The sequence below is a fragment of the Macaca thibetana genome, chromosome 20, assembly GCF_024542745.1.
Source record: "Macaca thibetana thibetana isolate TM-01 chromosome 20, ASM2454274v1, whole genome shotgun sequence".
Lineage (NCBI taxonomy): Eukaryota > Metazoa > Chordata > Mammalia > Primates > Cercopithecidae > Macaca > Macaca thibetana.
In genome coordinates this window covers 60,061,243-60,086,706 of record NC_065597.1, presented here as the reverse complement: position 1 = coordinate 60,086,706, position 25,464 = coordinate 60,061,243, and the positions used below count along the sequence as shown (strand labels likewise).

General features: G+C 48.8%; 2 protein-coding genes across 2 annotated transcripts in view; one reads left to right on the top strand and one right to left on the bottom strand.

Annotated features, from left to right (window-relative positions):
• The window catches only part of CEP20 (centrosomal protein 20), a 345,441-nt gene that overhangs the window by 206,182 nt on the left and 113,795 nt on the right, over positions 1 to 25,464 (bottom strand). The gene's annotated exons all lie outside the window — the stretch shown is intronic.
• The window catches only part of ABCC1 (ATP binding cassette subfamily C member 1), a 197,366-nt gene that overhangs the window by 127,245 nt on the left and 44,657 nt on the right, over positions 1 to 25,464 (top strand). Inside the window, exons 15-19 of the mRNA XM_050774061.1 lie at positions 2,510 to 2,585; positions 6,105 to 6,231; positions 10,455 to 10,631; positions 13,679 to 13,846; positions 17,275 to 17,458. Of these exons, the coding sequence (XP_050630018.1) occupies positions 2,510 to 2,585; positions 6,105 to 6,231; positions 10,455 to 10,631; positions 13,679 to 13,846; positions 17,275 to 17,458 (732 nt within the window). The remainder of the gene's footprint in view (positions 1 to 2,509; positions 2,586 to 6,104; positions 6,232 to 10,454; positions 10,632 to 13,678; positions 13,847 to 17,274; positions 17,459 to 25,464) is intronic.

Below are 25,464 nucleotides of genomic sequence, written 5' to 3'. Positions count from 1 at the left end.
CAGTCTGGCTCCAGAGTCCAATGAATGTGGTCAGAAGATTGAATGTGTGTAAATGTCGGTTATACTGCGTGAGCTGTGTCTGGCACCTCGCAGGCGCTCAGGTATCTTTAGTGGCACCTAAAACATTTGACACGTTTGACACAGCACCTGGTGCATAGAAGATGCTAAACAGATCGCGGGAGTCGTCCCTTCTCTGGTCTGAGCGAGACGATCTCAGCATCTTCAGCTCAGCCAGCCCCTGGTGTGGGGTTTCTTATCCTGGGCGCTACTGACATCTGGAGACACATTATTGTTTGTGATTGGGGACTGTCCTGTGCACTGTGGGATGCTGAGCAGCAACCCTGGACTCTACCCATTAGATACAGTAGTACCCACCCCAATTTTGACAACCAAAAATGGTTCCAGACGTTGCCAGATGTGCCTTGAGAGGCACAGTTGCCTCTAGTTGAGAACCGTGGCCCAAGTGGATGCTGGATTCCTCCTCCCAACACCCCTAGGCTGTGGTCATCTGGTTTCTGCTGTCTCAGTGTGCCACATCCCCTCACATGATAAGGGAATGATTCCATCTACTCTGGGGTCAAATTTCTCTGCTGAACACAGGCTGAAATTTGAGGCGGCCGGCGGTGGGGTGCTGGTTTCTTGCTTCTGAAGTTGTTCACGACTCAATACAAGCATCAGGAAACCCCTAGACCCCTGGGTGCCGCCCGCACCCCAGGCCCTCCTTCCTGCCCTAATAGTGGCCTCCTAGGTGGTTGGACTTTCTGGAATGTTTAGCATGCTCTAGCCAGTGGGGGCCCCCTTTGGCTGCTCCCTGCTCCCAAGCTAACCGTTCCCTGCAACCTTCTCTGCAACCTCTCGCTCCAGTGGCTTTTCTTAAATTCCTTAAATAGCAACTCCCAGTTTCCTCATTCCACGTCCTCTCTTTTAGAAGAGCTGAGGGAGAATGTTAATCTAGGTTAACCAGTGACTTCCTCTCTCTGTAGGTTTTTTGTTTCTTTGATGCATGGATGAAGTTATTTCTTCATTTGACAACTTAAAGAAAAACTTCTGTATTATCTCCAGATGGTCTTAAGGTGGCTCATAATTCAGAGAGTTGCTTTTCTGTTTTTTTTTTTTTTTTTTTTTTTTTTTTTTTTTTTTTTTTTTTGAGACAGAGTCTCTCTATTGCCCAGACTGGAGTGCAGTGGCACAATCTTGGCTCTCTGCAACCTCTGCCTCTCGGTTTCAAGCGATTCTCCTGCCTCAGCCTCCCAAGTAGCTGGGACTACAGGCATGCGCCACAATACCTGGCTAATTTTTGTATTTTTAGTAGAGATGGGGCTTCACCATGTTGGCCAGGCTGGTCTCAAACTCCTGACGTAGGTGATCTGCCCGCCTCGGTCTCCCAAAGTGTTGGGGTTATAAGCATGAGCCACTGTGCCCAGCTTGTTTTTCTTTTAAGTGAGAGACATGAAGTAAAAGGAAAATAATGGGAAGAAGAGTAAAAGAAGACAGGTGCTAGGAGCCTTAGAAATGTGGAGCTGGCTGGGCACTGTGTCTCATGCCTATAATTCTAGCACTTTGGGAGGCCGAGGCCAGCAGATCACTTGAGGCCAAGAGTTCGAGACCAGCCTGAGCAACATGTCAAGACCCCATCTCTACAAAAAATACAAAAAAATTAGCTGGGCATGATGGTGCACATCCTGTAGTCCCAGTTGCTCAGGAGGCTGAAGTGGGAGAATTGCTTGAGCCTGGGAGATGGAGGTTGCAGTGAGCTGAGGTCGCACCGCTGCACTCCAGTCTGGGTGCAGAAGCCAGATCCTGTCTCAGAAGAAGATAGAAACACGGAGCCATATAACGTGGGCTTTGTCTCCAACGCTCTCACCTCCCCTGTGCCCTCATACCACACTTCCTGTTCCGTATCCTCTTTTTTTTGAGTTTATCGTGATGCGTGTTTTAGAAAGACCCACCTGCTGTGATGTGATGTGTGTAGGGTGGTGTGGCTGGGGGAGGATGAGAGATAGAGAGGACATGGGGAGAAGGGTGAATGACCTCCCTTTGAACCTCAAGGAGGGCCCAACGGTCTGATGCAGGCCACCCCGATGGAGAGAGGTTTGCATGTGGACGCCAGCTGTTTCCCACTGACCTTGGCCACTGCTGGGACCTCCCAGCTGGAGCTGCCCCGAACCTGCCTGAGAAGGGCCAGGGCGTGCAGAGCGTTGAGTAACCCTCGTGGGGCCCCCGCCTCTGCAGTCGTTTCCCGAGATGAGCGTCCGGATGGCGCAACCCCGTCTTTCAAGGACAAAGCTTCTTGCAGTTTCCTTCTGCTTTCTGGGTCTGGGGCTGCCTCCAAAACTGCAGCTTGGGGTTCTTTCAGAACCTGTGACTGATGTCACCAGGTAATAATGCCTAGCGTCATTCGCGTCGAGCGTCTGGGGTTGAACCACTCAAGCAGAGAAAGAGAGCGCTCTGCTCACGCGGAGTCGCACAGTTCAGCCTGTGCCTGACGTGTTGTCTCTGTGCTTTGTAGGCGGGGATACTAACAGCGTCACCGTGAGGAACGCCACATTCACCTGGGCCAGGAGCGACCCTCCCACGCTGAATGGGTAAGCCGGGATGTGGACACATGTGATGACGTGGAGAGAGCCACAGGGTTTTTGTCAAACATGGATTTGAATTCCCACCGTGCTCCATCTCTGTGACCTTGAACAACTCACTTTGCCCTTCTAAGACTTAGCTTACCCATCTGGAAAATGGGTGCAGATACACCTGCTTAGGCTGGCGTGAGAAGCAGACACAGAGGTGCCTAGCACAGAGGGTTCCCTCTGATTGTGAGTCATAGCAGCCTTGGACAGATAGATTTAGACAATACAGGAGATTCTTGGCTTGCTTAACTGGGAAGTTCTACTTTCAGGTACAGTGTGACCCAGGGATTCTGCCATCGGAACTTTTTTCATATTTTCTGTGTTTCACTTTCTCCTGGTCTGCATTATCCTCACGCATCCTCTCCCCTTGTGATGGCAAATGGTCTCAACAGCTCCCACTGTGTATCCTACTGTTAAGAGAACTGCCTGCTTCTTGCTGACCCAGACTTGGTCCTCTGCCCTCTGTGGGCCAATCACTATGCCTGCAGACACAGAGCATGCTGATTGGCCAGTCTTAGTCAGAGGCTGCGATGCTGCTGAACTCCAGTGCCCCTCAGCTGCCCAGCTCACCCTTTCTTGCCAGCTTTCTGCCTGGCACCCCACACCCTACAGTCCTTACCTTTCCAAAGCACTTGGTGTCTAGGAAATCGACCTTACCCCCAGGCAACTCTTCAAGCATCTCTCATTTTTTTCTGACCAGAGGCCTTGATCAACAGCTTTTTAGGCCCCCTTAAGGAATCTGCAAAACACACGGGTGATGGGACCCTTTTAGAGCTTTAGCTCATGCCTGGGTAGCCAAATCACTGCTGTGTTTTATCGTGTAGGAGACAAACTCTCCAGAGAAAAGAATCTGTATGACGCCTGCATTGAAAATTCATGGTGGTACTGCATGCTTAGGAAGTTCTTCCTTATGTCTAACTTAAATCCTGCCTGCTTCAATTGTAGCTGTTCTCTCTTGTTGAGCTCCACAACTAATCTGTATGTGTCCCTTTCCTGACCCAGTGGTTTTCCTGTTGCAGTTACGTTCCCCCCATGAGCCCCCAGAACCTTTCTCTAACCCTTTCTCTCATCAGCCTATAAGAATATTTCAGTCTTGGCCGAGCGTGGTGGCTCACGCCTGTAATCCCAGCACTTTGGGAGGCTGAGTCGGGCATCATGAGGTCAGGAGATCAAGACCATCCTGGCTAACATGGTGAAACCCTGTCTGTACTAAAAATACAAAAAAATTAGCCGGGTGCGGTGGTGGGCGCCTGTAGTCCCAGCTACTTGGGAGGCTGAGGCAGGAGAATGGCCTGAACCTGGGAGGCAGAGCTTGCAGTGAACCGAGATTGCGCCACTGCACTCCAACCTGGGCAACAGAGTGAGACTCTGTCTCAAAAAAAAAAAAAAAAAAATTTTTTTTCAGTCTCACATGGACAGTTGCAGGTACTGTCTCACTGGGATTCCTGCCTACTCAGGCCCCATAATCCATTCTCCTCCCAGCACAGGAACAAAATACCTGATAAGTATCACCATGCAACAGTGTCATAAGAATGAAACAATTAGTGACAGCAACGACTATCAGCATTTCCACTAATACTCTGAAATCAGAAAGGTGGCAGTTAAAAAGCACATAATCCCAGCACTTTGGGAGGCCAAGGTGGGCAGATCACCTGAAGTCCAAAGTTTGAGACCAGCCTGGTCAACATAGTGAAACCACGTCGCTACTAAAAATAAAAAAATTTGCCAGACACGGCTCACGCCTGTAATCCTAGCGATTTGGGAGGCCGAGGTGGGCGGATCACCTGAGGTCAGAAGTTCAAGACCAGTCTGACCAACATAGAGAAACCCCGTCTCTACTAAAATACAAAAAATTAGCCAGGCGTGGTGGTGCATCCCTATAATCCCAGGTATTTGGGAGGCTGAGGCAGGAGAAATGCTTGAACCTGGGAGGCGGAGGTTGCGGTGAGCTGAGATTGCGCCATTGCCCTCCAGCCTGGGCAACAAGAGTAAAACTCTGTCTCAAAAAAATAAAAAATAAAAAAATTAGCTGGGCATGGTGGTGCATGCCTGTAATCCCAGCACTTTGGGAGGCTGAGGTAGGCAGATCACTGGAGGTCAGCAGTTTGAGACCAGCCTGGCCAACATGGGGAAAACTCATCTCTACTAAAAATATAAAAATTAGCTCTACGTGGTGGCACCTGCCTGTAATCCCAACTACTTGCGAGGCTGAGGCATGAGAATCACTTGAACCTGGGAGGTGGAGGTTGCAGTGAGTCAAGATCAAGCCAATGCACTCCAACCTGGGCCACAGAGTGAGACTCCGTCTCAAAAATAAATAAATATATAAGTAAATACAGATAAAAAATAAAAGCATATTCCATGTAAGTGAGCCCAGCAAAGCCTTGGATGTGCCCTCCCTTCCCTGGGAGGATGGAAACCCTGCTCTGGCTGTGCCATTGGCAGTGGGAGTGGCCTGGGGTTGTCCTGCCCCATTGACAGCCACTGTTGCTGGGAGAATGTTGAGCTTATTTTATTTTGCTTTCTACTGTTCGTTAAAGGATGATTTCAATAGAAACATCTTCCCAAAGTTCAACTCAGATTTATTCATGTCTGTCTCCCTTTTCAACCCTTTGGTGGCTCCTGGCTGGCAGAGTTCAGGTGTCTTAGCACAGCGTCTTCCAGGGCATCTTTCAGGGTGCTCCCAGGCCTGGCTACCACCTACCTTAGTGCCATCGCATCCCTGGTTACACCCCGTGCCTTCACCCCTTTACACCTTTCTCCAGCTCTCCCCATATTTCCATGTCTTGGACACTTGCTTTTCTGTCAGAGTTTTGATTTTTTTTTTCTTCTTTTTTTTTTTTGAGACAGAGTCTCACGCTCTTGCCCAGGCTGGAGTGCAGTGGCACGATCTCGGCTCACTGTAACCTCCACTTCTTGGGTTCAAGCGATTCTTGTGCCTCAGCCTCCTGAGTAGCTGGGATCACAGGCCCCTGCCACCATGTGTGGCTAATTTTTGTGTTATCAGTAGAGACGGGGTTTCACCATGTTGGCCAGGCTGGTTTCGAGCTCCTGACCTTGTGATCCGCCCGCCTCAGCCTCCCTCCGCCCACCTTGCTGGGATTACCAGCACTGGCATGAGCCACCGTGCCTAGCCCCAGTTTGTCTTGAGGTGTCCTCTCCTCTCAGACCTTGCCTCATGCCCCCAGTGAAGTTTCTGCCCCTCTTTCAGCTCAGTGTGACGGGATCCCTCAGGTTACTCTGTGCCTCTCTTCTCTAAGGTACACCTGTCACCTGCCTCCCACCTGGAGCGCCCCTGAGACGGGTCACTGAACTGAACTCAGCAGTGTTCAGTTGAGGCCTTCAGTGTTTAGTATGGCCGTGCCTTCTGTCTGTCTCTCTCTTTCTCTACTTGGGGTAAATCGAGGCTCAGTGACCAGGGGCATCAGCCTGGCAGGCCTCATTCACTGCAGCTGAGCCAGGTGTGTTGTGTCGTTTCAGCATCACCTTCTCCATCCCGGAAGGTGCCTTGGTGGCCGTGGTGGGCCAGGTGGGCTGCGGAAAGTCGTCGCTGCTCTCAGCTCTCTTGGCCGAGATGGACAAAGTGGAGGGGCACGTGGCTATCAAGGTAGGATGAGGACCCGCAGGCAGGGGCAGTGGGGAAGCTGGTGGTCTGAGGAAAAGCTCAAAAATGATGCTGTTTCTTTTAACTGTCCCTGTGCCGGAAGTGAGAGTAGCAATGTCTGATTTCCTCTTCCTCCTTTATCTTTCCGTCTGTCCCTTTCTCTCGCGTTCTTTCTGTTCTGTTCTGTGCCATCCTAGAAGGCAGGATTTTGGTATCATTTATTTCCGTCTGTCTCCCAGCACTTAAAATAGTGCCCAGTATGTAGTAGGCACTTAATAAATATTTATTTTGTTATCTGCTTATTAAGCTGTAATTTTTTAATTTTTATTTTTATTATTTTTTTTTGAGACAGGGTCAGGCTCTGTCCCCCAGGCTGGAGTGAAGTGGCACGATCTCGGCTCACTGCAGCCTCTGCCTCCTGGGTCCAAGCGATTCTCCTGCCTCAGCCTCCCGAGTAGCTGGGATTACAGGCATGCGCCACCATGCCCAGCTAATTTTTATATTTTTTTAGTAGAGACAGAGTTTTATCATGTTGGCCAGGCTGGTCTCAAATTCCTGACCTCAAATGATCTGCCCACCTCTGTCTCCCAAAGTGCTGGGATTACAGGTGTGAGCCACTGCACCCGGCCACTTAATAAATACTTAGTAGACACATGAAGGCTCCCTGGTACGCGGCCTGCCTCCTTCCTTTGCGTCTCTGCCTGTCACTGAGTGTCTCGTGGTCTCTTTGGGTCTTTTTGGATTGTTCTTTATCTTTATGGATCTCTCTGGGTATCTCTTCTTATAAATGTAACAAAACAAAAATATGTGGTTGGAATATTTTCTTAGAACATTTTTTAAAGGGAACAGTTTAAATTTTTTAGTGTTTGTTGAATTCTTAATAGGGGGCTAAAAGAAGACTGCAGTTTTACTGCTTTTAAATACACGGTGTACTTTGAAGTAAGTTGAAATTCCCCAAGAGTGAGCTTAAGAGGCGGCTTTACCAGTAAGTCCCACTGGCAATCAACAGTCTTCAGTTTGCATTTAGTTAACTCTGCATGAAGGCCTTTTCCTAGTGTAACAATAAATCCCCGGAAGTTTTGCTACCAGCATTTCCAGGAGTGTGGTCTGCAGCCAGCTCACCTTGCAGGACGTCTGGGGGAGAAAGAACCCCAGACTCAAACGAGCATGGGAAATAATGAATACTCCGACCCCCTCCCTTTTATAATAAACGTTAGCAAATTAAGGCTCTGACAAGTCCTGCAGTGAGAAAAAAATCTATTAACTGTTTAACCTCATGTGCCCCAGGTGTACTTGCCTGCACCTCTTTAGTGTCTGTGCAACTGCACATTTGTCTCTTGGAATCTGCCTTTGGGAATGTCAAGCTTATGATGTTTGTTGTTGTGCTGGTTTTTTGTTTTGTTTTTGTTTTCGTTTTTGCTTTTTTTTTTGAGACAGTTGCCCAGGCTTGATGCAGTGGTGTGATCTTGGCTAGCTGCAACCTCCGCCTCCTAGGTTCAACCGATTCTCCTGCCTCGGCCTCCTGAGTAGCTGGGATTATAGGCACGTGCTGTTACCGTGCCCAGCTAATTTTTGTACTTGTAGTAGAGATGGGGTTTTACCATGTTGGCCTGGGTAGTCTAGGGCTCCTGACCTCTGGTGATCTGCCCATCTAGGCTTCCCAAAGTGCTGGGATTACAGGCGTGAGCTACTGCTCCTGGCCTAGTTTATGACATTGTTTTTATTTCCGAGCAAAACCCTTTCTTCGTTGATTATACAATGCCTTTGAAAAGTATACATTGTGATTGGGTCCAAACTAATGACCTTTAACTGTTGTTTTAAGAAATGTTTTATCATTATTTTCAAGTCCATGCCATAAAATAAGATTAATGAGCCGTGAGAGCTAGATTAATGGGAGAAAATTCCAAATCTTGGTGGGATCCACATTGCTTTCTGCAGGTTTCTGCTATCCTGGCACTATTATCATTTCAGGCCAGATGATTATTTATTATTGGTTGTTTTGCCCAAGTAAGGGGAGTGCTAGAAATGTGTATAAAATATTTATCTTTTCCCAAATGTTTTAGTCTGTGTGGTTTATGTATTTTTCTATGGGTTCTATGGTAAGGCACCTCTGTTGACATTTTGGCTTCTTAAAAGTTAGGATATTCAAGTCAGCAGGTTAATTATTTGAGAATTTAGAGTAAGAATGAGGGCAGCTGGGACCCGCTGTCAGCTTTGCCCTCTCTAGAATTCCCTTATTCAAGAATCTTCTGGCTGGGCGTGGTGGCTCACACCTGTAATCCCAGCACTTTGGGAGGCTGAAGCAAGTTGATCACCTGAGGTCAGGAGTTTGAGACCAGCCTGACCAGCATGGCAAAACCCCATCTCTACTAAAAATATAAAAATTAGCGGGCCTGGTGGTGTGTGCCTTTAGTCCCAGCTACTCAGGACGCTGAGGAAGGAGAATCCCTTGAGCCCAGAGGCGGAGATTGCAGTGAGCTGAGATCTTGCCACTGTATTCCAGCCTGGGCGACAGCGAAGCTTCGTTTCAAAAAAAAAAAAAAGCATCTTCAGGGGCTGCCCGTTGCCCTTTCAATAAAACCCATGGTCCTCACCATGAATAGGCCCCCTTGCTGTCCCTGGTGTGTTTTTTGCCAGTCGTTCCCTCATAGGATTGATCGATGTTCCTGTCACACTGGACTTTCTGCTCCTTGAATGTGCCAAGTACTTTTCATCTCCAGGCCTTCGCATGTCCTGTTCCCTCGGACTTGAATGCTCTTCATTCTTCTCCTTATGAAACGGACTCATTCTTCACTTTTTGGTTCTTGTCTAAACATATGTTTGAGTCGGGCATGATGGCTCATGCCTATAATCCCAGCACTTCCGGAGGCCGAGGCAGGAGGATCACTTGAGGCCAGGAGTTCAGGACCAGACTCAGCAACATGGAGAGATTTTGTTTCTACAAACATAATAAATAGAGAGAATGTTTTTTAACTACCCCAGCATTTTCATTAGCAAAATACACAAAACAAATATCCTTACTCTAGCCTTTATTCTCATGCTATTTGTGATACCTGACATTATATGGAAATAAAAGTAAACCTTTGAAACGGATGCTTTTTTTGTTTTGTTTTGTTTTTTGTTTTTTGTTTTTTGAGACGGAGTCTCGCTCTGTCGCCCAGGCTGGAGTGCAGTGGCGCGATCTCGGCTCACTGCAAGCTCCGCCTCCTGGGTTTACGCCATTCTCCTGCCTCAGCCTCCTGAGTAGCTGGGACTACAGGCGCCCGCCACCGCGCCCGGCTAATTTTTTGTATTTTTAGTAGAGACGGGGTTTCACCGTGGTCTCGATCTCCTGACCTTGTGATCCGCCCGCCTCGGCCTCCCAAAGTGCTGGGATTACAGGCGTGAGCCACCGCGCCCGGCCGGGATGCTTTGATATAGGAGTCTTTGCTTCGATTTTTAGCAAGGATGTTTCCTCGAGGATCCTTCCCGGATGTCCCACACTAGGTCAGTCTTTTATTTTTAATTTTTTTGGGACAGAGTCTTGCTCTGTGGTCCAAGCTGGAGTGCAGTGGCATGGTGCAGTCTCAGCTCATGGTAACTCCATGTCCTGGGCTCAGGTGACCCTCCTACCTCAGCCTCCCAAGTAGCTGGGACTACAGATGCACAGCACCATTGCCTGGCTAGTTTTTCTGTCTTTTTTTTTTTTTTTTTTTTTTTTAGGGTTTCTCTGTGTTGCCCAGGCTGGCTTTGAACTCCTGACCTCAAGCAGTTTGCCTGCCTTGGCCTCCCAAAGTGCTGAGATTACAGGCATGAGCCACTGCGCCTAGTCAAGTCAGACTTCTAAAAATTGTCATATATCTTTTTCTCTTAGCATCCACCATAACTGTAATCAAGTAGCTTTTGGCCATGTCAGGGGCTTCCACTCTTTGGAAGCGGGGGTTTTGATCGCCGCTGTAGGTATTGAGTTAATAGCTAGCTACTAAATAAATAACTGTAATTTTATCAACGAGGATACCAGCTCTTTCACTCCTGATGTTGGAGTCAGCGATTCACCTGGTATGGGTTCTCATCCCAGCCCTGGCATCTGTTGTCCTTCGTGCAGTTTCCCTCTTGCCAAAGCAATAGGTGTGATGAAAATGACTTGTGAAGTGAGGCCCTCGTAGCAGGTGGTTGGGCCAGCTGCTTTCTTGTTGATCAGCTCTGTCTGTGTGTCTGTCTCACCTCCTTCTCTATTTGCCACTTAGGGCTCGGTGGCCTATGTGCCACAGCAGGCCTGGATTCAGAATGATTCTCTCCAAGAAAACATCCTTTTTGGATGTCAGCTGGAGGAACCGTATTACAGGTCCGTGATACAGGCCTGTGCCCTCCTCCCAGACCTGGAAATCCTGCCCAGCGGGGATCGGACAGAGATTGGCGAGAAGGTCAGTATAGTTTTGATGTTGGCCCCTGGATGAGTCAGCTGTTGCTGCCTAACAAACACTCTCACACTCTCAGTGGTCTGTGAGTCTACTGCAGTCAGCTGACCCGGCGGGGCTCAGCTGGGTCGCTCTGCTGAACTCTGCAGGCCAGCTGAGCTTGGGTCCAGGCTGTGGGTGTGGCTCAGGTCTCCCTTACAGAGCTGTTTGCTGGGGACTGGGGTGAGGGCTCAGCAGCTTTCCAAAGGGAGGCTCTTTTCATGGTGGCAGCAGAGGCCCAAGATAGGCCCCCAAAAAAGCGTGCAGTGTCCCTTAAAGTACACTGTCCTTTCCACTCACAAAGCAAGTCACTTGGCCAAGCTCGAAGGGAAGGGACGAAGGGAAGGGACCAGGAAGGAAGTACATTCTACCTTTGTGGTCACATGACTTCAGAGTCACACGACAGAGGGCATGCTGTTGAGGGGAGTGGTCAATGATTCAGATGTTCACAGTCCCTGTCAAGACAGACGTAATACTGAAAATAGCACAATAGCTAACACTTACTGAGCATTTTCTCACTCTTTATTTCTTTTCTTTTCTCTTTTCTTTTCCTTTTTTGAGATGGAGTCTCACTCTGTTGCCCAGGCTGGAGTGCAGTGGCACACACTCTGCTCACTGCAACCTGTGACTCCCAGGTTCAAGCGATCCTCCTGCCTCAGCCTCCTGAGTAGCTGGAATTACAGGTGCACATCACCACACTCGGCTAATTTTTGTATTTTTAGTAGAGGCGGGGTTTTACTATGTTGCCAGACTGGTCTCGAACTCCTGACCTTAAGTGATCTGCCAGCCTCAGCCTCTCGAAGTTCTTTTTTTTATTTTTTTTATTTTTTTTTATTTTGAGATGGAGTTTCTCTCTGTCACCCAGGCTAGAGTGTAGTGGCACAATCTTGGCTCACTGCAACCTCTGCCTCCCAGGTGCAAGTGATTCTCCTGCCTCAGCCTCTTGAGTAGCTGGGACTACAGGCCCCTGCCACCACACCCAGCTAATTTCTGTATTTTTAGTAGAGGTGGGATTTCACCGTGTTGGCCATGCCGATCGTGAACTCCTGGCCTCAGGTGATCTGCCCGCCTCTGCCTCAAAGTACTGGCATTACAGATGTTAGCCACCTCCCCCGGCCTATAACTTGAGTATTTTCTGTATGCCGGGAACTATGCTAAACATTTTACACATAATTATTCCTCACAGCAAACCCATGGGTAGAATTTGTTGTTATACCTAGGTAATCATTGAGGAAAAAGAGGCACAGAGAGGCCAAGTGAGTTGCCTGAGGCCACACAGCCACAGAACTGCAGAGAGCATGGTTCCTGGGTTCATGTTCTTACCTGCTCGTTTTGTCATCTCTAAAAGGGCCATTCTCTGTGCCTCTCACCACTGCAGACTCTCCCTCCCCCTGTGCTCCAGCCCCCAGGTTTTCCTGCTGTTCCTCAGCAATCCCTAGCTCTTGCCCACCTCCACAGCTTGGTCTGAGCCTTCCAGGCCTGGGGTGCCCTCCCCTGCTGCTTGCCTGACCACTTTGCTCTCGCGCCCCATGGTGGTCGTCTGGTGTATCCCCTTTTGGAAGACCAAGAGTGCAAAATGCTGGCTCATTTCTGTTTTTAGTTACAAGCCAGGGGCTCTGTCGGCTTTCTTACTTGGTGAATGATGTTTAAAAATTGAGGTAAGTCTGTAGCTCCTTGGAAATAAAAAACAAATTATTGACCGGGCATGGTAGCTCACGCCTATAATCCCAGCAGTTTGGGAGACCAAGGTGGGAGGATTGCCTGAGGTCAGGAGTTTGAGTCCAGCCTGGGCAACATGGTGAAAACCCATCTCTACAACAAATACAAAAGTTGCCAGGCGTGGTGCTGTGCGCCTGTGGTCCCAGCCACTCAGGGCTAAGGTGAGAGGATTGTTTGAACCTGGGAGGTGGAGATTATAGTGAGCCGAGATGGTGCCACTGCACTCCATCCTGGGCGACAGAGCACGTTTCTGTCTCAAAAAACAAATAGAAGGCACCTGGCTGCCAGGGCTGCCACCTCAGTGCCTGGGAGCCAGGGCAGGCATCTCAGGAGGGGCTGGGCAGTAACCTGTGATTTCCAGCCAAAGAGGGAAATGACGTTGGCTTATCTGTCATGGTGGGAGCTGGCGCTGCTGTTGGTCCATGCATTGTCCTTCCTTCTGGTGACTGGGACGTGGGCTGGATTTCAGCGTCCCCAGGCTGGAGCCTTGCTTCACCTATTATGTGGCTTTGCCGGACAGTGACAGATCCAGGGTAAGCTGGCAAACACGGCACCTGTGACCAACAGCAGCAGTAGCGTTAATATGCCCATGTCCACCAGCGCCTTCCATGAGACTAAGAAATCAGGGCTTTCCCACTGGCCAACATGATTTGGTGCCATCAGCCAGCCTTCGCTGAGTGCTTGCTGTGTGCCACGTGCCCTGCTCAGCACCTCACGGGAGACTCAAGTTTTCTCTTTGCCCAGTTTACAGGTGGGGCTAAACCCTGTGCCTGTGATCCCATCCTTGGTGGCGGTGGAGCTGGGGCCTGGCTCCAGGTTTGTGCAGGCGGCATGACCTCATGCCTTCAGCCTCAAACTCAGAGAAGAGGTGGCGGGTGCAGCTCTGCAGGGCCTCCACGCTGGGCCTGCTGTGTCCTGAGCAGGCTCTATGCTTTTCTTTCTTTTGTAAAGAGACAGGGTCTCATTCTGTCGCCCAGGCTGGGGTACAGTGGCCCAGCCATAGCTCATTGCAGCTTCGAACTCCTGGGCTCAAGCCATCTTCCCACTCGGACTCCTGAATAGCTGGAACTACAGGCGCACGCCACCAGGCTTGGCTAATTTTTTCTTTTTTTTTTGTTTTGTAGAGACAGGGTCTCCCTATGTTGCTCAGGCTGGTCTCAAACCCCTGGCCTCAAGCAATCCTTCCGCCTCAGCCTCCCAAAGTTCTGGGATCACACCACACTCAGCCTGCTTCTGCATTTCTAGAGTCTCAACGTTTCACAGGAAACCCATTCTTGTGCCATGTCTCTCCCCAGGGCGTGAACCTGTCTGGGGGCCAGAAGCAACGCGTGAGCCTGGCCCGGGCCGTGTACTGCAACGCTGACATTTACCTCTTCGATGATCCCCTCTCAGCAGTGGATGCCCACGTGGGAAAACATATCTTTGAAAATGTGATTGGCCCCAAGGGGATGCTGAAGAACAAGGTGCCTGCTGGCGGGGCGGGGCTTGGCGTTGGGCTGTCTCGCCCTTTGGTTAAGTCAGAACGTGTCCCCTTTAGGAGTCCTTTACTTTCTCTGGCTTTGTGTTTAACTGGACTTTAAAGAACACATTTCTCATGCTTCTCTTGGAAGCCTTCCTAAGACAACTGTCTTGTAGTTGTCTTTATAGGGGTAAGTCTTCCATGCAGAGTTAAATTCATTGCCTCTGCATGGCCAAGGGAGGCCCGTCTTCCTGATTGAGTCCCAGGGCTGGCTTCTCAGCCGGGAATCCCACCCCAAGACACTGCCTGTGACCCAGCAGGATGTGTTTTCTTACTTGCGGAGGTGGCTGTGGGTGGAGGGGTTGGAAAATTGCCACAACATCTTAACATGATAGGAAATAGTTCCTATGTTCTTTTTATAGGGCAGTTATGGTAATGGGTGCACACTGGCTCTTTTTCGTCCCCTGATTTTATTTTACTATTTTTTATTTTTTTATTTTTTTTGAGGGGGAGTTTCATTCTTGTTGCCCAGGCTGGAGTGCAATGGAGTGATCTCGGCTCACTGCAACCTCCACCTCCAGGGTTCAAGCAATTCTCCTGCTTTGGCCTCCCTAGTAGGTGGAATTACAGGTGTGCACCACCACGCCTGGCTAACTTTTTGTATTTTTAGTAGAGTCGGGGTTTTACCATGTTGACCAGGCTGGTCTCAAACTCCTGACCTCAAGTGATCCGCCTGCCTCGGCCTCCCAAAGTGCTGGGATTACAGGCATGAGCCACCAGGCCCAGCTGTTTCCCCTGATTTTAAAACTAACTCATCCCCATGGGTGGGATATAGATTAAGAAAAACATGAACAAGAAAGATGGAAGCAGTTACATACATTCCACTGGTTAGAGATTTTGTATTTCTTTCAAGTCTTTTTGCTCTGTGTATAAACTTTCTAAATAGGGTTATCTCGTTACACACATATATACAGGAAGCATTGTGCTATGTGACCTCTTGTAAGCATTCCCATACATACCACTAACATTCTGTGCAAACATATTTTAAAGTAGTAAAAAACATTTTTGAAAATTACTAATACATGCCCATGGTAACAAAATTGAAAAGTACAAGAATATGGATATATTCTTACAATATGTGTGTGTGTGTGTGTGTGTGTGTGTGTGTGTATAAAGTAAATAAAGCTGGGCACAGTGAGTAATCCCAACACTTTTGGAGGCCTGGACCAGTGGATGACCTGAGGTCAGGAGTTCGAGACCAGCCTGGCCAACATGGTGAAACCCCGTCTCTACTAAAAATACAAAAATCAGCCAGGCATGGTGGTGCATGCCTGTAATCCCAGCTACTTGGGAAGCTGAGGCAGGAGAATCTCTTGAACCCGGGAGGTGGAGGTTGCAGTGATCTGAGATTGCGCCGCTGCACTCTAGCCTGGGCAACAGAGTGAGACCCCGTCTCAGAAAATATATATAAATAAAGTAAATAAAGTAGTCCCTCTTCATCCTGCATCCCTAATCTTTAATTCTTCTCTTAGACAGCAAGGGTTAGCAAATCTGGCCCACCGCCTGCTTTTTGTATGGCTCTTGAGCTAGAATGATGTGTGTATTTTTAAATAGAAGAAATCTAAACAGGAAGAATATTTTGTGACATTTGAAAATTGTATTAAATTTAAATATCAGTGTCCATAAATAAAACTTTATTGGAACATGGCCAATGTATTTTTTTCTTTTCTTTCTTTCTTTTTTTTTCCGGAGACAGGGTTTTGCTCTGTTGTCCAGGCTGGCATGCAGTGCCACAAGCATGGCATGGCAGCCTCCAACTCCTGGGCTGAAGCAGTCCCCTTCTGCCTTCTGAGTAGCTCCTGGGACTACAGGCACGCACCACCGTGGCTGGCTGATTGATTTTTATTTTTATATTTTTTTGTGGAGACACATCTCACTATGTTTCCCAGGCTGGTTTCAAACTCTTCGCCTCAAGGGATCCTCCCGTTTTGGCCTCCCAGAGTGCTGGGATTACAGGTCTGAGTCACCGCACGTGTCCTGTTGTTTAAAGTGTCATCTGCGGCTACTGGAACCCAGCAGAGCTGAGTTGGTGGTGTGGCAACTGTAAGATCCATAAAGCTGAACAGATTGACCGTTCGCTGTTTAAGGAAACATATGCTAACTTTTATTAACAGTTTGATGAATGTCTTCCCAAACTTTCAGATCTGCAGATCAAATGTATTCATGTGCATACTTTGTAGTGGTTTCGGGGGTAGCTAACAGCGGGAGTTGTTTGAGAAAAAAATTAAGCCAGGGCCGGGCACAGTGGCTCATGCCTGTAATCCAAGGCGGGTGGATTGCTTGAGCTCAGGAGTTCAAGATAAGTCTGGGCAACACGATGAGACCCCTGTCTCGACAAAAAATACAAAAGTTAGCTGGGCGTGGTGGCACCTATCTGTGGTCCCAGATACTTGGGAGGCTGAGGCAGGAGAATTGCTTGAACCCAGGAAGTACAGGTTGCAGTGAGCTGAGATCGCACCACTGCACTCCAGCCTGGGTGACAGAGAGAAACCGTATGTCAAAAAAAAAAAAAAAAAAAGAAGAAGAAGAAAAGAATTAAGCCATTGGGCCGCGTGCAGTGGCTCGTGCCTATAATCCTAGCACTTTGGGAGGCCGAGATGGGTGGATTGCATGAGCTCAGGAATTTGAGACCAGCCTGGGCAACATGGTGAAACCCCATCTCTACTAAAATGCAAAACAAATCAGCCAGGTGTCATGGTGGGTGCCTGTAATCCCAGCTACGTGGGAGGCTAAGGCATGGGAATTGCTTGAACCCGGGAGGCGGAGGTTGCATTGAGCCGAGACCATGCCACTGTACTCCAGCCTGGGCAACAAACTGAAACTCTGTCTCAAAAAAAAAAAAAAAAAAAAAAAAAAATTTAAACCATTGCATACAAACTGTTTTGCAGCGGCACCATCCTTTTATTCCTTAACACACTTGTATGGTTCCCTCCCTATCTGTTGTCATTCAGGTTTTTGTTAAAAAAATAACCTTCCCTATCGCCTTTGTTAAAATTGTAAAACCCACACACTTGGTCCACCCATTCCTCTTTTTTGCTGCGTTTTCGCCATTCAGCAAGCACTATTTTCCTAGTGTTCATTTCTCCTCCAGCCCTGGAATCTGCGGCAGCGGTCTTTGTTTCCTGCCAGCTCCCCAGCTTTTAGCTCAGCACCTGCGGCGTGGCAGGCCCTTTGCACATGCGCGTGAAAGGACGGTGTGCACGGGTTCAGCTGCTCCTGGATGCTGTTATCGCAGGTGCATGTCCCACCTGCAGACCTGAGTTCTGCCCGCCAGGTGTTCGTTGGCTCATTCCTCCTTTAGTCTTCACTCTACCAATCCAGGCAGTCTTGCACGTGTGCACTGATGTGGCCGGGTATCCCCTTTGCCCACAGACGCGGATCTTGGTCACGCACAGCATGAGCTATTTGCCGCAGGTGGACGTCATCATCGTCATGAGCGGCGGCAAGATCTCTGAGATGGGCTCCTACCAGGAGCTGCTGGCCCGAGACGGCGCCTTCGCTGAGTTCCTGCGTACCTATGCCAGTGCAGAGCAGGAGCAGGACCCAGAGGACAACGGTAGGGGCAACCTCAGGGTTCCTCCCTCTCGGGGTATCTGGCGCCTTGAAGGGCCACACTGGCCTCTTTGAGGTTGCCACCAGCCACCCGGGGAAAGTGGCTCATCAGGGTATGAGGGTGGGGGCTGGATGGAGCCCCCTGAAGTACCAACTTGGAAATCCATCTTAGTCCCTGCAGCGCTGAATTGGGAGGGAGTCTCTGTGCTTTACGGCCAGGGGATGGGAGCACCAGGCGTCAGCTTAGCTGACCTCAGGGCAGGATCCAGCGCCTTCCTGGAACATGACCTTGGGCCTGATGAGTTTCAGGGTCCTTATGGCAAAAATGGGAACGATGGTAATTAAAGTCCTGGCTCTCACGGCTGAGAGGAACTGAGGACACACGTGACACAAGAGATGTGACGGTTGTGAAGTGAAGCACGGAGTTAAGCTGGCAGGCTTGGGTTGGTGACGTATGGGTTCAGTCCCCAGTCGCTCATCTCCCCAGCTGTGTGACCTCAGGCCTGCCCTTCAGATCCATCTGAGCTTCATTTCCCTCCCTCATAAGGTAGTTTAGCAGGGCCAGACGTGGTGGTTCCCAACACTTGTAATCCCAATAGTTAGAGAGATTGAGGCAGGAGGATCGCTCCAGCCCAGGAGTTTGAGACCATCCTCCATAGCATGGCGAAACCTCATCTCTACAAAAAATACAAAAAATTTGCCAGGCGCAGTGGCTCACGCCTGTAATCTCAGCACTTCGGGAGGCCAAGGTGGGTGGATCACTTGAGGCCAGGAGTTCAAGACCAGCCTGGCCAACATACTGAAACCTCAACTCTACAAAAAAAAAAAAAAAAAAGGTTTCAGATACTATTAAGTGCTATGAAGGGGAAAAATAAAAGACAGTGCCATGGGCTGAGGAGTGATGGGTGTCATTGTGGCAATTCAGGCAGGGAATAGAGGAAACACCCTCTGGGGAGGTTGCATCAGCGTGGGAGGGAGCCAGCAGGGAGAAGATCTGGGAACAGTGTTGTGGGCACAGGGAACAGCAAGTGCAAAGGCCTCAGGACCAGCAGGAGCTCAGTTTGTTTACCAAACAGAAAGGCTGGTGTGGCCAGACCATGGTGTGCCGGGACATGGGGGCAGGAGAAGAGGTCAGCACAGTGATGGTCCTGCAGGGCCTTCCAGGTGGGTTTTGGTCTAACTGCCCTGAGAAGCCACTGAATGTCAGAGAGGCAAAGTGACCAGCCCCAGGATACACAGCATCTGCTGGCAGGGTCAGTTCTCAAGTTGGTCTCTGAGTTTCTCATCCTCTGGCTGGGGTGGGACCTCCTTCTCTGCAGGGGTCCTAGTGGTCTCTAATAAGTGCTTTCTTGAGATAAAATTCACACACGTAGGCTGGGCGCAGCGGCTCATGCCTGTAATCCCAGCACTTTAGGAGGCCGACGCAGGTGGATCACCTGAGGTCAGGAGTTCGAGACCAGCCTGGCCAGCATGGAGAAACCCTATCTCTACTAAAAATACAAAAATTAGCTTGGCATGGTAGTGCACGCCTATAGGCCCAGCTACTAGGGAGGCTGAGGCAGGAGAATAGCTTGAACCTGGGAGGCGGAGGTTGCAGTGAGCCAAGATCATAGCACTACACTCCAGCCTGGGTGACAGAGCAAGACTTAGTCTCAAAAACAAAAACAAAACCAAAAACAAAAAACCAAAAAGCAAAACAAAACAAAAATTCACACAACATACAGTTAACCCAGTTAAATCACACAATTCAACCATCACCACAATCAAGGTTAGAACTTTTTTTAAATTACCCCCAAAAGAAACCCCAATCCATCAGCCATGACTCCCTATTTTCCCCAGCATCCCCCAAGCCCTAGGTAACCACTAATCTACTTTCTGTCTCTAGATTTGCTTATTCTGGACATTTCATATAAATGGCATCACAATAGGTGGAATGTTGTGACTGGCGGCTTTTACACTTAGCGTGATGTTTTCAAGGTTCAACTGAGTTGTAGCTTCATTTCCTTTTATTGCAGAATAATATGCCATTGTGCAGATAGACCACACACTGTGTTGATCTGTTCACTGGTTGATGGACATTCGGGTTACTTCCATTTCCTGACCCTTGTGAATACTGCTGTCATGAGCCCTGGTGATTTTAAAGGAAAAGTTGGTGGCCAGGCGTGGTGGCTTGTGCCTGTAATCCCAGCACTTTGGGAGGCCAAGGCGGATGGATCACTTGAGGTCAGGAGTTCAAGATCAGCCTGGCCAACATGGTAAAACCTCATCTCTACTAAAAATACAAAAATTAGCTGGGGTGGTGGTGCACACCTGTAGTCCCGGCTATTCGGGAGGCTGAGGTCAGGGAACGGCTTGAGCCTGGGTGTTGGAGGCTGCTGTGAGCCAAGATCATGCCACTGCACTCCGTCGGGCTTAGGTGACAGAGCAAGACCATGGCTCAAAAAAAAAAAGTTGGATTTTTGTTTCTTGCCAGTGTGTGATAGCTGACATTCCCTTCAGCTTTTAAATTCTCTGATTAGAATGAATTTCTGCATGGTCACTCCCTTGTGGTTGGGAAGTTGTGTCTTGAGTCTAGCCTGTTTCTTCTTGCTGCAGAATCCCTCCTCATCTGTCTCTTAGCCGGAGCAATGGGTTGTGGCAACTTCTTGGTGACTTTTTCACTGACCTGCTTGGCAGGCTACTTTTAGGTGAAAATACCCTTTGTGCTTTCTAATTGAAAATGTGTGGGTGTAGCTGAATCTTTTGCCCAATGTGAGATCTCTCTCTCTACCCTTCCATCCAGGTGAGCAAAAAATGTCCTTAAACTCTGTTGGCCCCAGATAGTTTCCGGCCCCCACTTCCTTTCCCAGCTGCTAGAGTATCCAAGCAGTGTATACAGAACATGGGAGGCTGCCAGTGGCGTTAACGATTTTTTGTGCACATCAGCACTTAATTTGGCGACGCAAATGCCACCCACCACCCTGGCACCTCGTTTGACCTCATTTCCCCAGTTTGACCTCCCCACCTCCTACCTTTGAGGATACGTAGAAGTCCTTGGCAGTGGGTCTTACATCAAACTGGGGCACCCCTCTCCCCCACCACCCACCCTTTTCCATTGCTCCAGAGGGGCCCTGGCTGTAAAGTCTTGACATCAGGGAGCCTTAGCCAACTTGAAGCGCCAGTGAGTGACCTTGGGTTTGTTTAAACCACATTTTTGGCTCTTCCTAAAGGAGAACTTCTTTCCTTTTTGGGTTAATCAGCTCTTTTTTTAGAACACCCAGTCTGAAGCGGGGGTGAGTGTTGGTATTTGGTTTGGGAGGGTCCTTGAGGGGGGATGGACAGGACCGAGGCTTGTGGCTGGGGCGATGCCGACCTCTCTCCTGGGATACTCAGTTTACTGTTTTCTAAGATACATCTTTTTTACTGTTTCTCGCTCGCTCGCTCCTTTTTTTTTTTTTAAACTTTTTAATGGCATTCCTTTTATTACTTATTTATTCCCATGCCATAAGCTTTTATTTCTTCCATTTCTTCTGGGATATATTTTTCTTCCGTGCAGCCTCCCCTTCTGGTTTAGGAACAATTTGTTCCCTTTCAGGCAGCATCATCTGAATGTGGCAGGGTGAGCTCATGTATGGGTGAATCCAACCGACGCTGAGCTCTGTAGGTCCGGCGGCGCATCTTAGGTGCTTTGTTCAGTTGGTTATGCTGAAAGACCAGAGAATCTGCATCTCAACCCTTAAATTCAGCGTGACTGTATTTTTAAGCATGTGCAGCAAAAATTCAGCACTCTTTTTGGGCCACCAGCCTTGTGGCCAGCCCCACTCCTTGGCCTGGGCACACCTGCCACCTCCACCATTGTAACGTCAAAATGGTACACGTTGTTTCTGTAAAGTGGCATCTTTCTGATATTTCATGGCTTTTTGTATATGCATGCCCTTGATAGCCTGGGCAGTTTCAGGAGTTTTTGTTTGTTTGTTTGTTTTTTTGTTTTTTGAGACAGAGTCTCACTCTGTTGCCCAGGCTGGAGTGTAGTGGCATGATCTTGGCTCACTGCAACCTCCGCCTCCTGGGTTCAAGAAATTCTTGTGCCTCAGCTTCTCAAGTAGCTGGAATTACAGGCATATGCCACCATGCCTGGTTAATTTTTGTGTTTTTACTGGAGACAGGGTTTCACTATGTTGGCCAGGCTGGTCTCCAACTCCTGGCCTGAAGGGATCCTCCTGCCTCAGCCTCCCAAAATGTTGGGATTACAGGCATGAGCCACCATGTCCAGTCTCACAATTGTTTTTAAAGTGAACACAAAGATTTGAACCTCTTAATTTGCATGGTTCTGTGGGGTTTTTTGGATCGAGTGAATAGTGAACTATTTTCACAGATTACCTCAAGCCACTTAAGGGAAAAAAATTTTAAGGGATTTAAAAAAACGGCTCAAACTCCTGACCTCGTGATCCGCCCGTCTCGGCCTCCCAAAGTGCTGGGATTACAGGCTTGAGCCACCGCGCCCGGCCTGAGATCCGGCCACTGCACTCCAGCCTGGGCGACACAGCGAGACTCCGTCTCAAAAAAAAAAAAAAAAAAAAAAAAAAAGGCTCATTAACCTTCATAGCTGGAAGGTAAAACTCATCTTTGTGACTCTGATTTCTTTCTTAGGAACCTAATACCTAGAGCAGTGGTTTTCCATGGGGGGCAAATTGCCCCCACCGTGCCCCCAACCCTGAGGACAATTGGCAGTGTTTGGAGACGTGTTTGGATGTCACAACTGTAGTGAGGTTTGCCCCTGGCAGGCAACCAGGATAGAGGCCAGCGATGTCCCTAAACATCCTATGACACTCAAGACTAATTCCCCCTTACCCTGCCCCCCATGACAGAGAATCCCCTGGCCAGGACATCCAGAGCACCGAGAGGAAGAAGCCCTGTATGCTCCGACTTCACACTGCTGACTTCCCTCGTTCTCTTGGGAGAAGGACCTTTATTCCAACAATATGGCCATTTTTCTCTTTTAAAATTTTTTATCTATTTATTTTTATTTTTATTTTTTGTAGAAATGGGATATCACTTTGTTGCCCAGGCTGGTCTCGAACTCCTGAGCTCAAGCGATCCTCCCACCATGCTGGAATTATAAGCATGAGTCACGGCACCTGGCATGTGGCCATTTTTCAACACCTTGCTTGAACCATCTGTTAACCTCATGGCAAATATTTTTCCCTCTTAAGTATTTATTGAGTTTTCCTTATTGATTATAGAAGCAATGTGTGCTCATCATAGACATTTGTAAACTACAGAAGAGTACAAAGAATCAGGAAAATGCTGGTCATGGTGGCTCATATCTTTAATGCCAGGACTTTGGGAGGCCGGGGTAGGTGGATCACCTGAGGTCCGGAGTTCGAGACCAGCCTGGCCAACATAGTGAAACCCCATCTCTACTAAAAATACAAAAAGGTCGGGAGGCTGAGGCAGGAGGGTGGCGTGAACCTGAGGGGCGGAGCTTGCAGTGACCCGAGATCACGTCACTGCACTCCAGACTGGGTGACTTCGTCTCAAAAAAACCAAAAACCAAAAATATTAGCTGGGCGTGGTGGCGGGCGCCTATAATCCCGGCTACTCAGGAGGCTGAGTCAGGAGAATTGCTTGAACCCGGGAGGCAGAAGTTACAGTGAGCCAAGATTGTGCCACTGCACTCTAGCCTGGGTAACAGAGTGAGACTCTGTCTCAAAAAAAAAAAAGTCCCAAAAAAGAACATCCTTCCACCCTCACCACCCAGAAAGGGAGCTGCTGTTAGCTTTGGCATCTTTTCCACCTGTCCTTCCTTCTTAGTCCTTTTCCCTTGACAAGATTGAGAGCATTTCGTCGGGTTTTCTCATCTCCTGCCACCTTTGATTTCTTAACAGTGGGCCGTAGGCACTTCCCCAAGTTACAGAAATCGGTTGTCAGCACAGAGCAGCTGCCGAGAGAGTTCATCGTACAGACCCCACATTCCTTCTGGCTGTCCTCAGAGGCCGGATTTCTTCCTCTTTTGAGGATGAAGAGCTTTCTGTGCCGAGGCTAGGAGGGGAGGTTGGTGAGACAGTCAGTGAATGCCGTTTTTGGTCAAAAATGAGGCGTTGACTGTAAAGCTGTGAGTCAAATTCTTCCCTCTGGGGAGGCTGGCCTGCTGGACCTCGCCCAAGCAGAGTTCCAGAACCTTCTTGAGTAAAGGCAGTGTTGGTAGAATAAACAGTGAGACGGCTGGCAGCAGAATACAGGCAGGACTTAACGTGGGTCAAGGGTAGAAACAGCACCTGGCTTGACAGCATCCGAAAACCAACACCTGCTGGTTGCACGAACTCAGTGACAGTCATTGAATTAAAAGTTTCGTGTGTTTGCTTTAAAAAAAAAAAAAAAAAAAAAAAAAAAAAAAGAATTCTTACTACTTTGTAGCATTCTCCTCCCTGGCCCCCAGCCTTCATTTCCCTCTTCTTCCCTGCTTTGATTTCTTTGTGGCACTTATTGCTGCCTGGAGTAAATTATGGATCTACTTGTTCGTTTATTGTTGATCTCTTCCTTTGGAATTTAAGATCTCAGGAGTTTGTTTTGTTTTGTTTTGTTTTGGGAGTCTTGCTCTGTCACCCGGGCTGAAATGCAGCGGTGCGATCTCGGCTCACTGCAACCTCCACTTCCCCTGGTTCAAGTGATTCTCCTGCCTCAGCCTCCCAGGTAGCTGGGATTACTTGGGAGTAGTAATGTGCGCCACCACATCAGGCTAATTTTTGTATTTTTAGTAGAGATGGTGTTTTGCCATGTTGGCCAGGCTGGTCTCGAACTCCGAACCTCAAGTGATCCAACCACCTCAACCTCCCAGAGGGCTGGGATTGCAGGCATGAGCCATCGCACCTGGCTGCTCTGAGGGGTTTTTGGTTGTCTCTCTATCCCCAGGACTAAGAAAAGAGCCTGACACATAGTTAGACACTCGATAAATGTGTTAAATAATTGAGTGGATGAATCGCACCCTGGCTGTTCAAGGCACGTCCTGCGTAAGCAATGGGTAGGCCAGAGGGCTTTGGATGTTTACGCAGCAGCATAAATACCTCAGACTAGGAGAAAATAGGAGTAGACCCCTCTCAGGTCTGCTTTAGAAACCAGCTTTCTCAGTCCTGGCTGTGAGAGGGGCCCCTCTGGCAATGGAAAGTCAGCTCTGCTTCTTGAGTTGGCCATACAATTGTCAGTCTGTCCATCTGTCTGCTGGGTGTGTACAGAGTGCCTGCTGTGTGCCACAAGGCCACCTGGTACGTGAGCCTCTGTGTGGAATGGTGCCCCCCACCTTGAGTTGTGCAGTGTGCATCCTGTGTAACTGCACTTGGCCACCTGCTGTGCCAGGTGCTGGTAATACAGCGATGGATAAGACCCACTTCATGCCCTTGAGAGCTTACAGTCTGATGGGAGAGACAGACACCAAACAATAAGGGTATCACAGTGCTAAATGCAGTGACGGAGGAGTGCTTGAGGGCCTGGGAAATCCCAGAGAGGAAGCCCCCATCGCAGCCTGGGAGGGTCCAGGATGGTATCTGGGCTAAGTCAGCTGCTCTTCTCCTCTTGGGTACATGTGCATCTGGCTCTGTGTGGGGCCAGCCCTTGTCATAAGCAATGTCTGTCCTCAAAGGGGTTGAGGGCAGACAGTAAGTACCCAGTAAATGTGTGCTAAATGAACCATTTATTGGTGGGAGTAATGGTCCCATGCTACCTCCCAATGTCATTGCCTGGCCTGCCTACTCTTAATACTTTCTTTCCCTCTCCTGCTGTAAAAACAGGTGTGAAGACTGAAGGTTGGTCTGCATTATTTGTTTAGCTCTATTTATGGTTAAACACAGTTATGACTTTGTGGCTCATGCCTGTATTCCTAGAACTTTGGGAGGCCAAGGCAGGTCTATCAGCTGAGGTCAGGAGTTTGAGAACAGCCTGGCCAACATGGCAAAGTCCCGTCTCTAGTAAAAATACAAAAATTAGCCAGGTGTGGTGGCAGGCACCTGTATCCCAGCTGCTTGGGAGGCTGAGGCT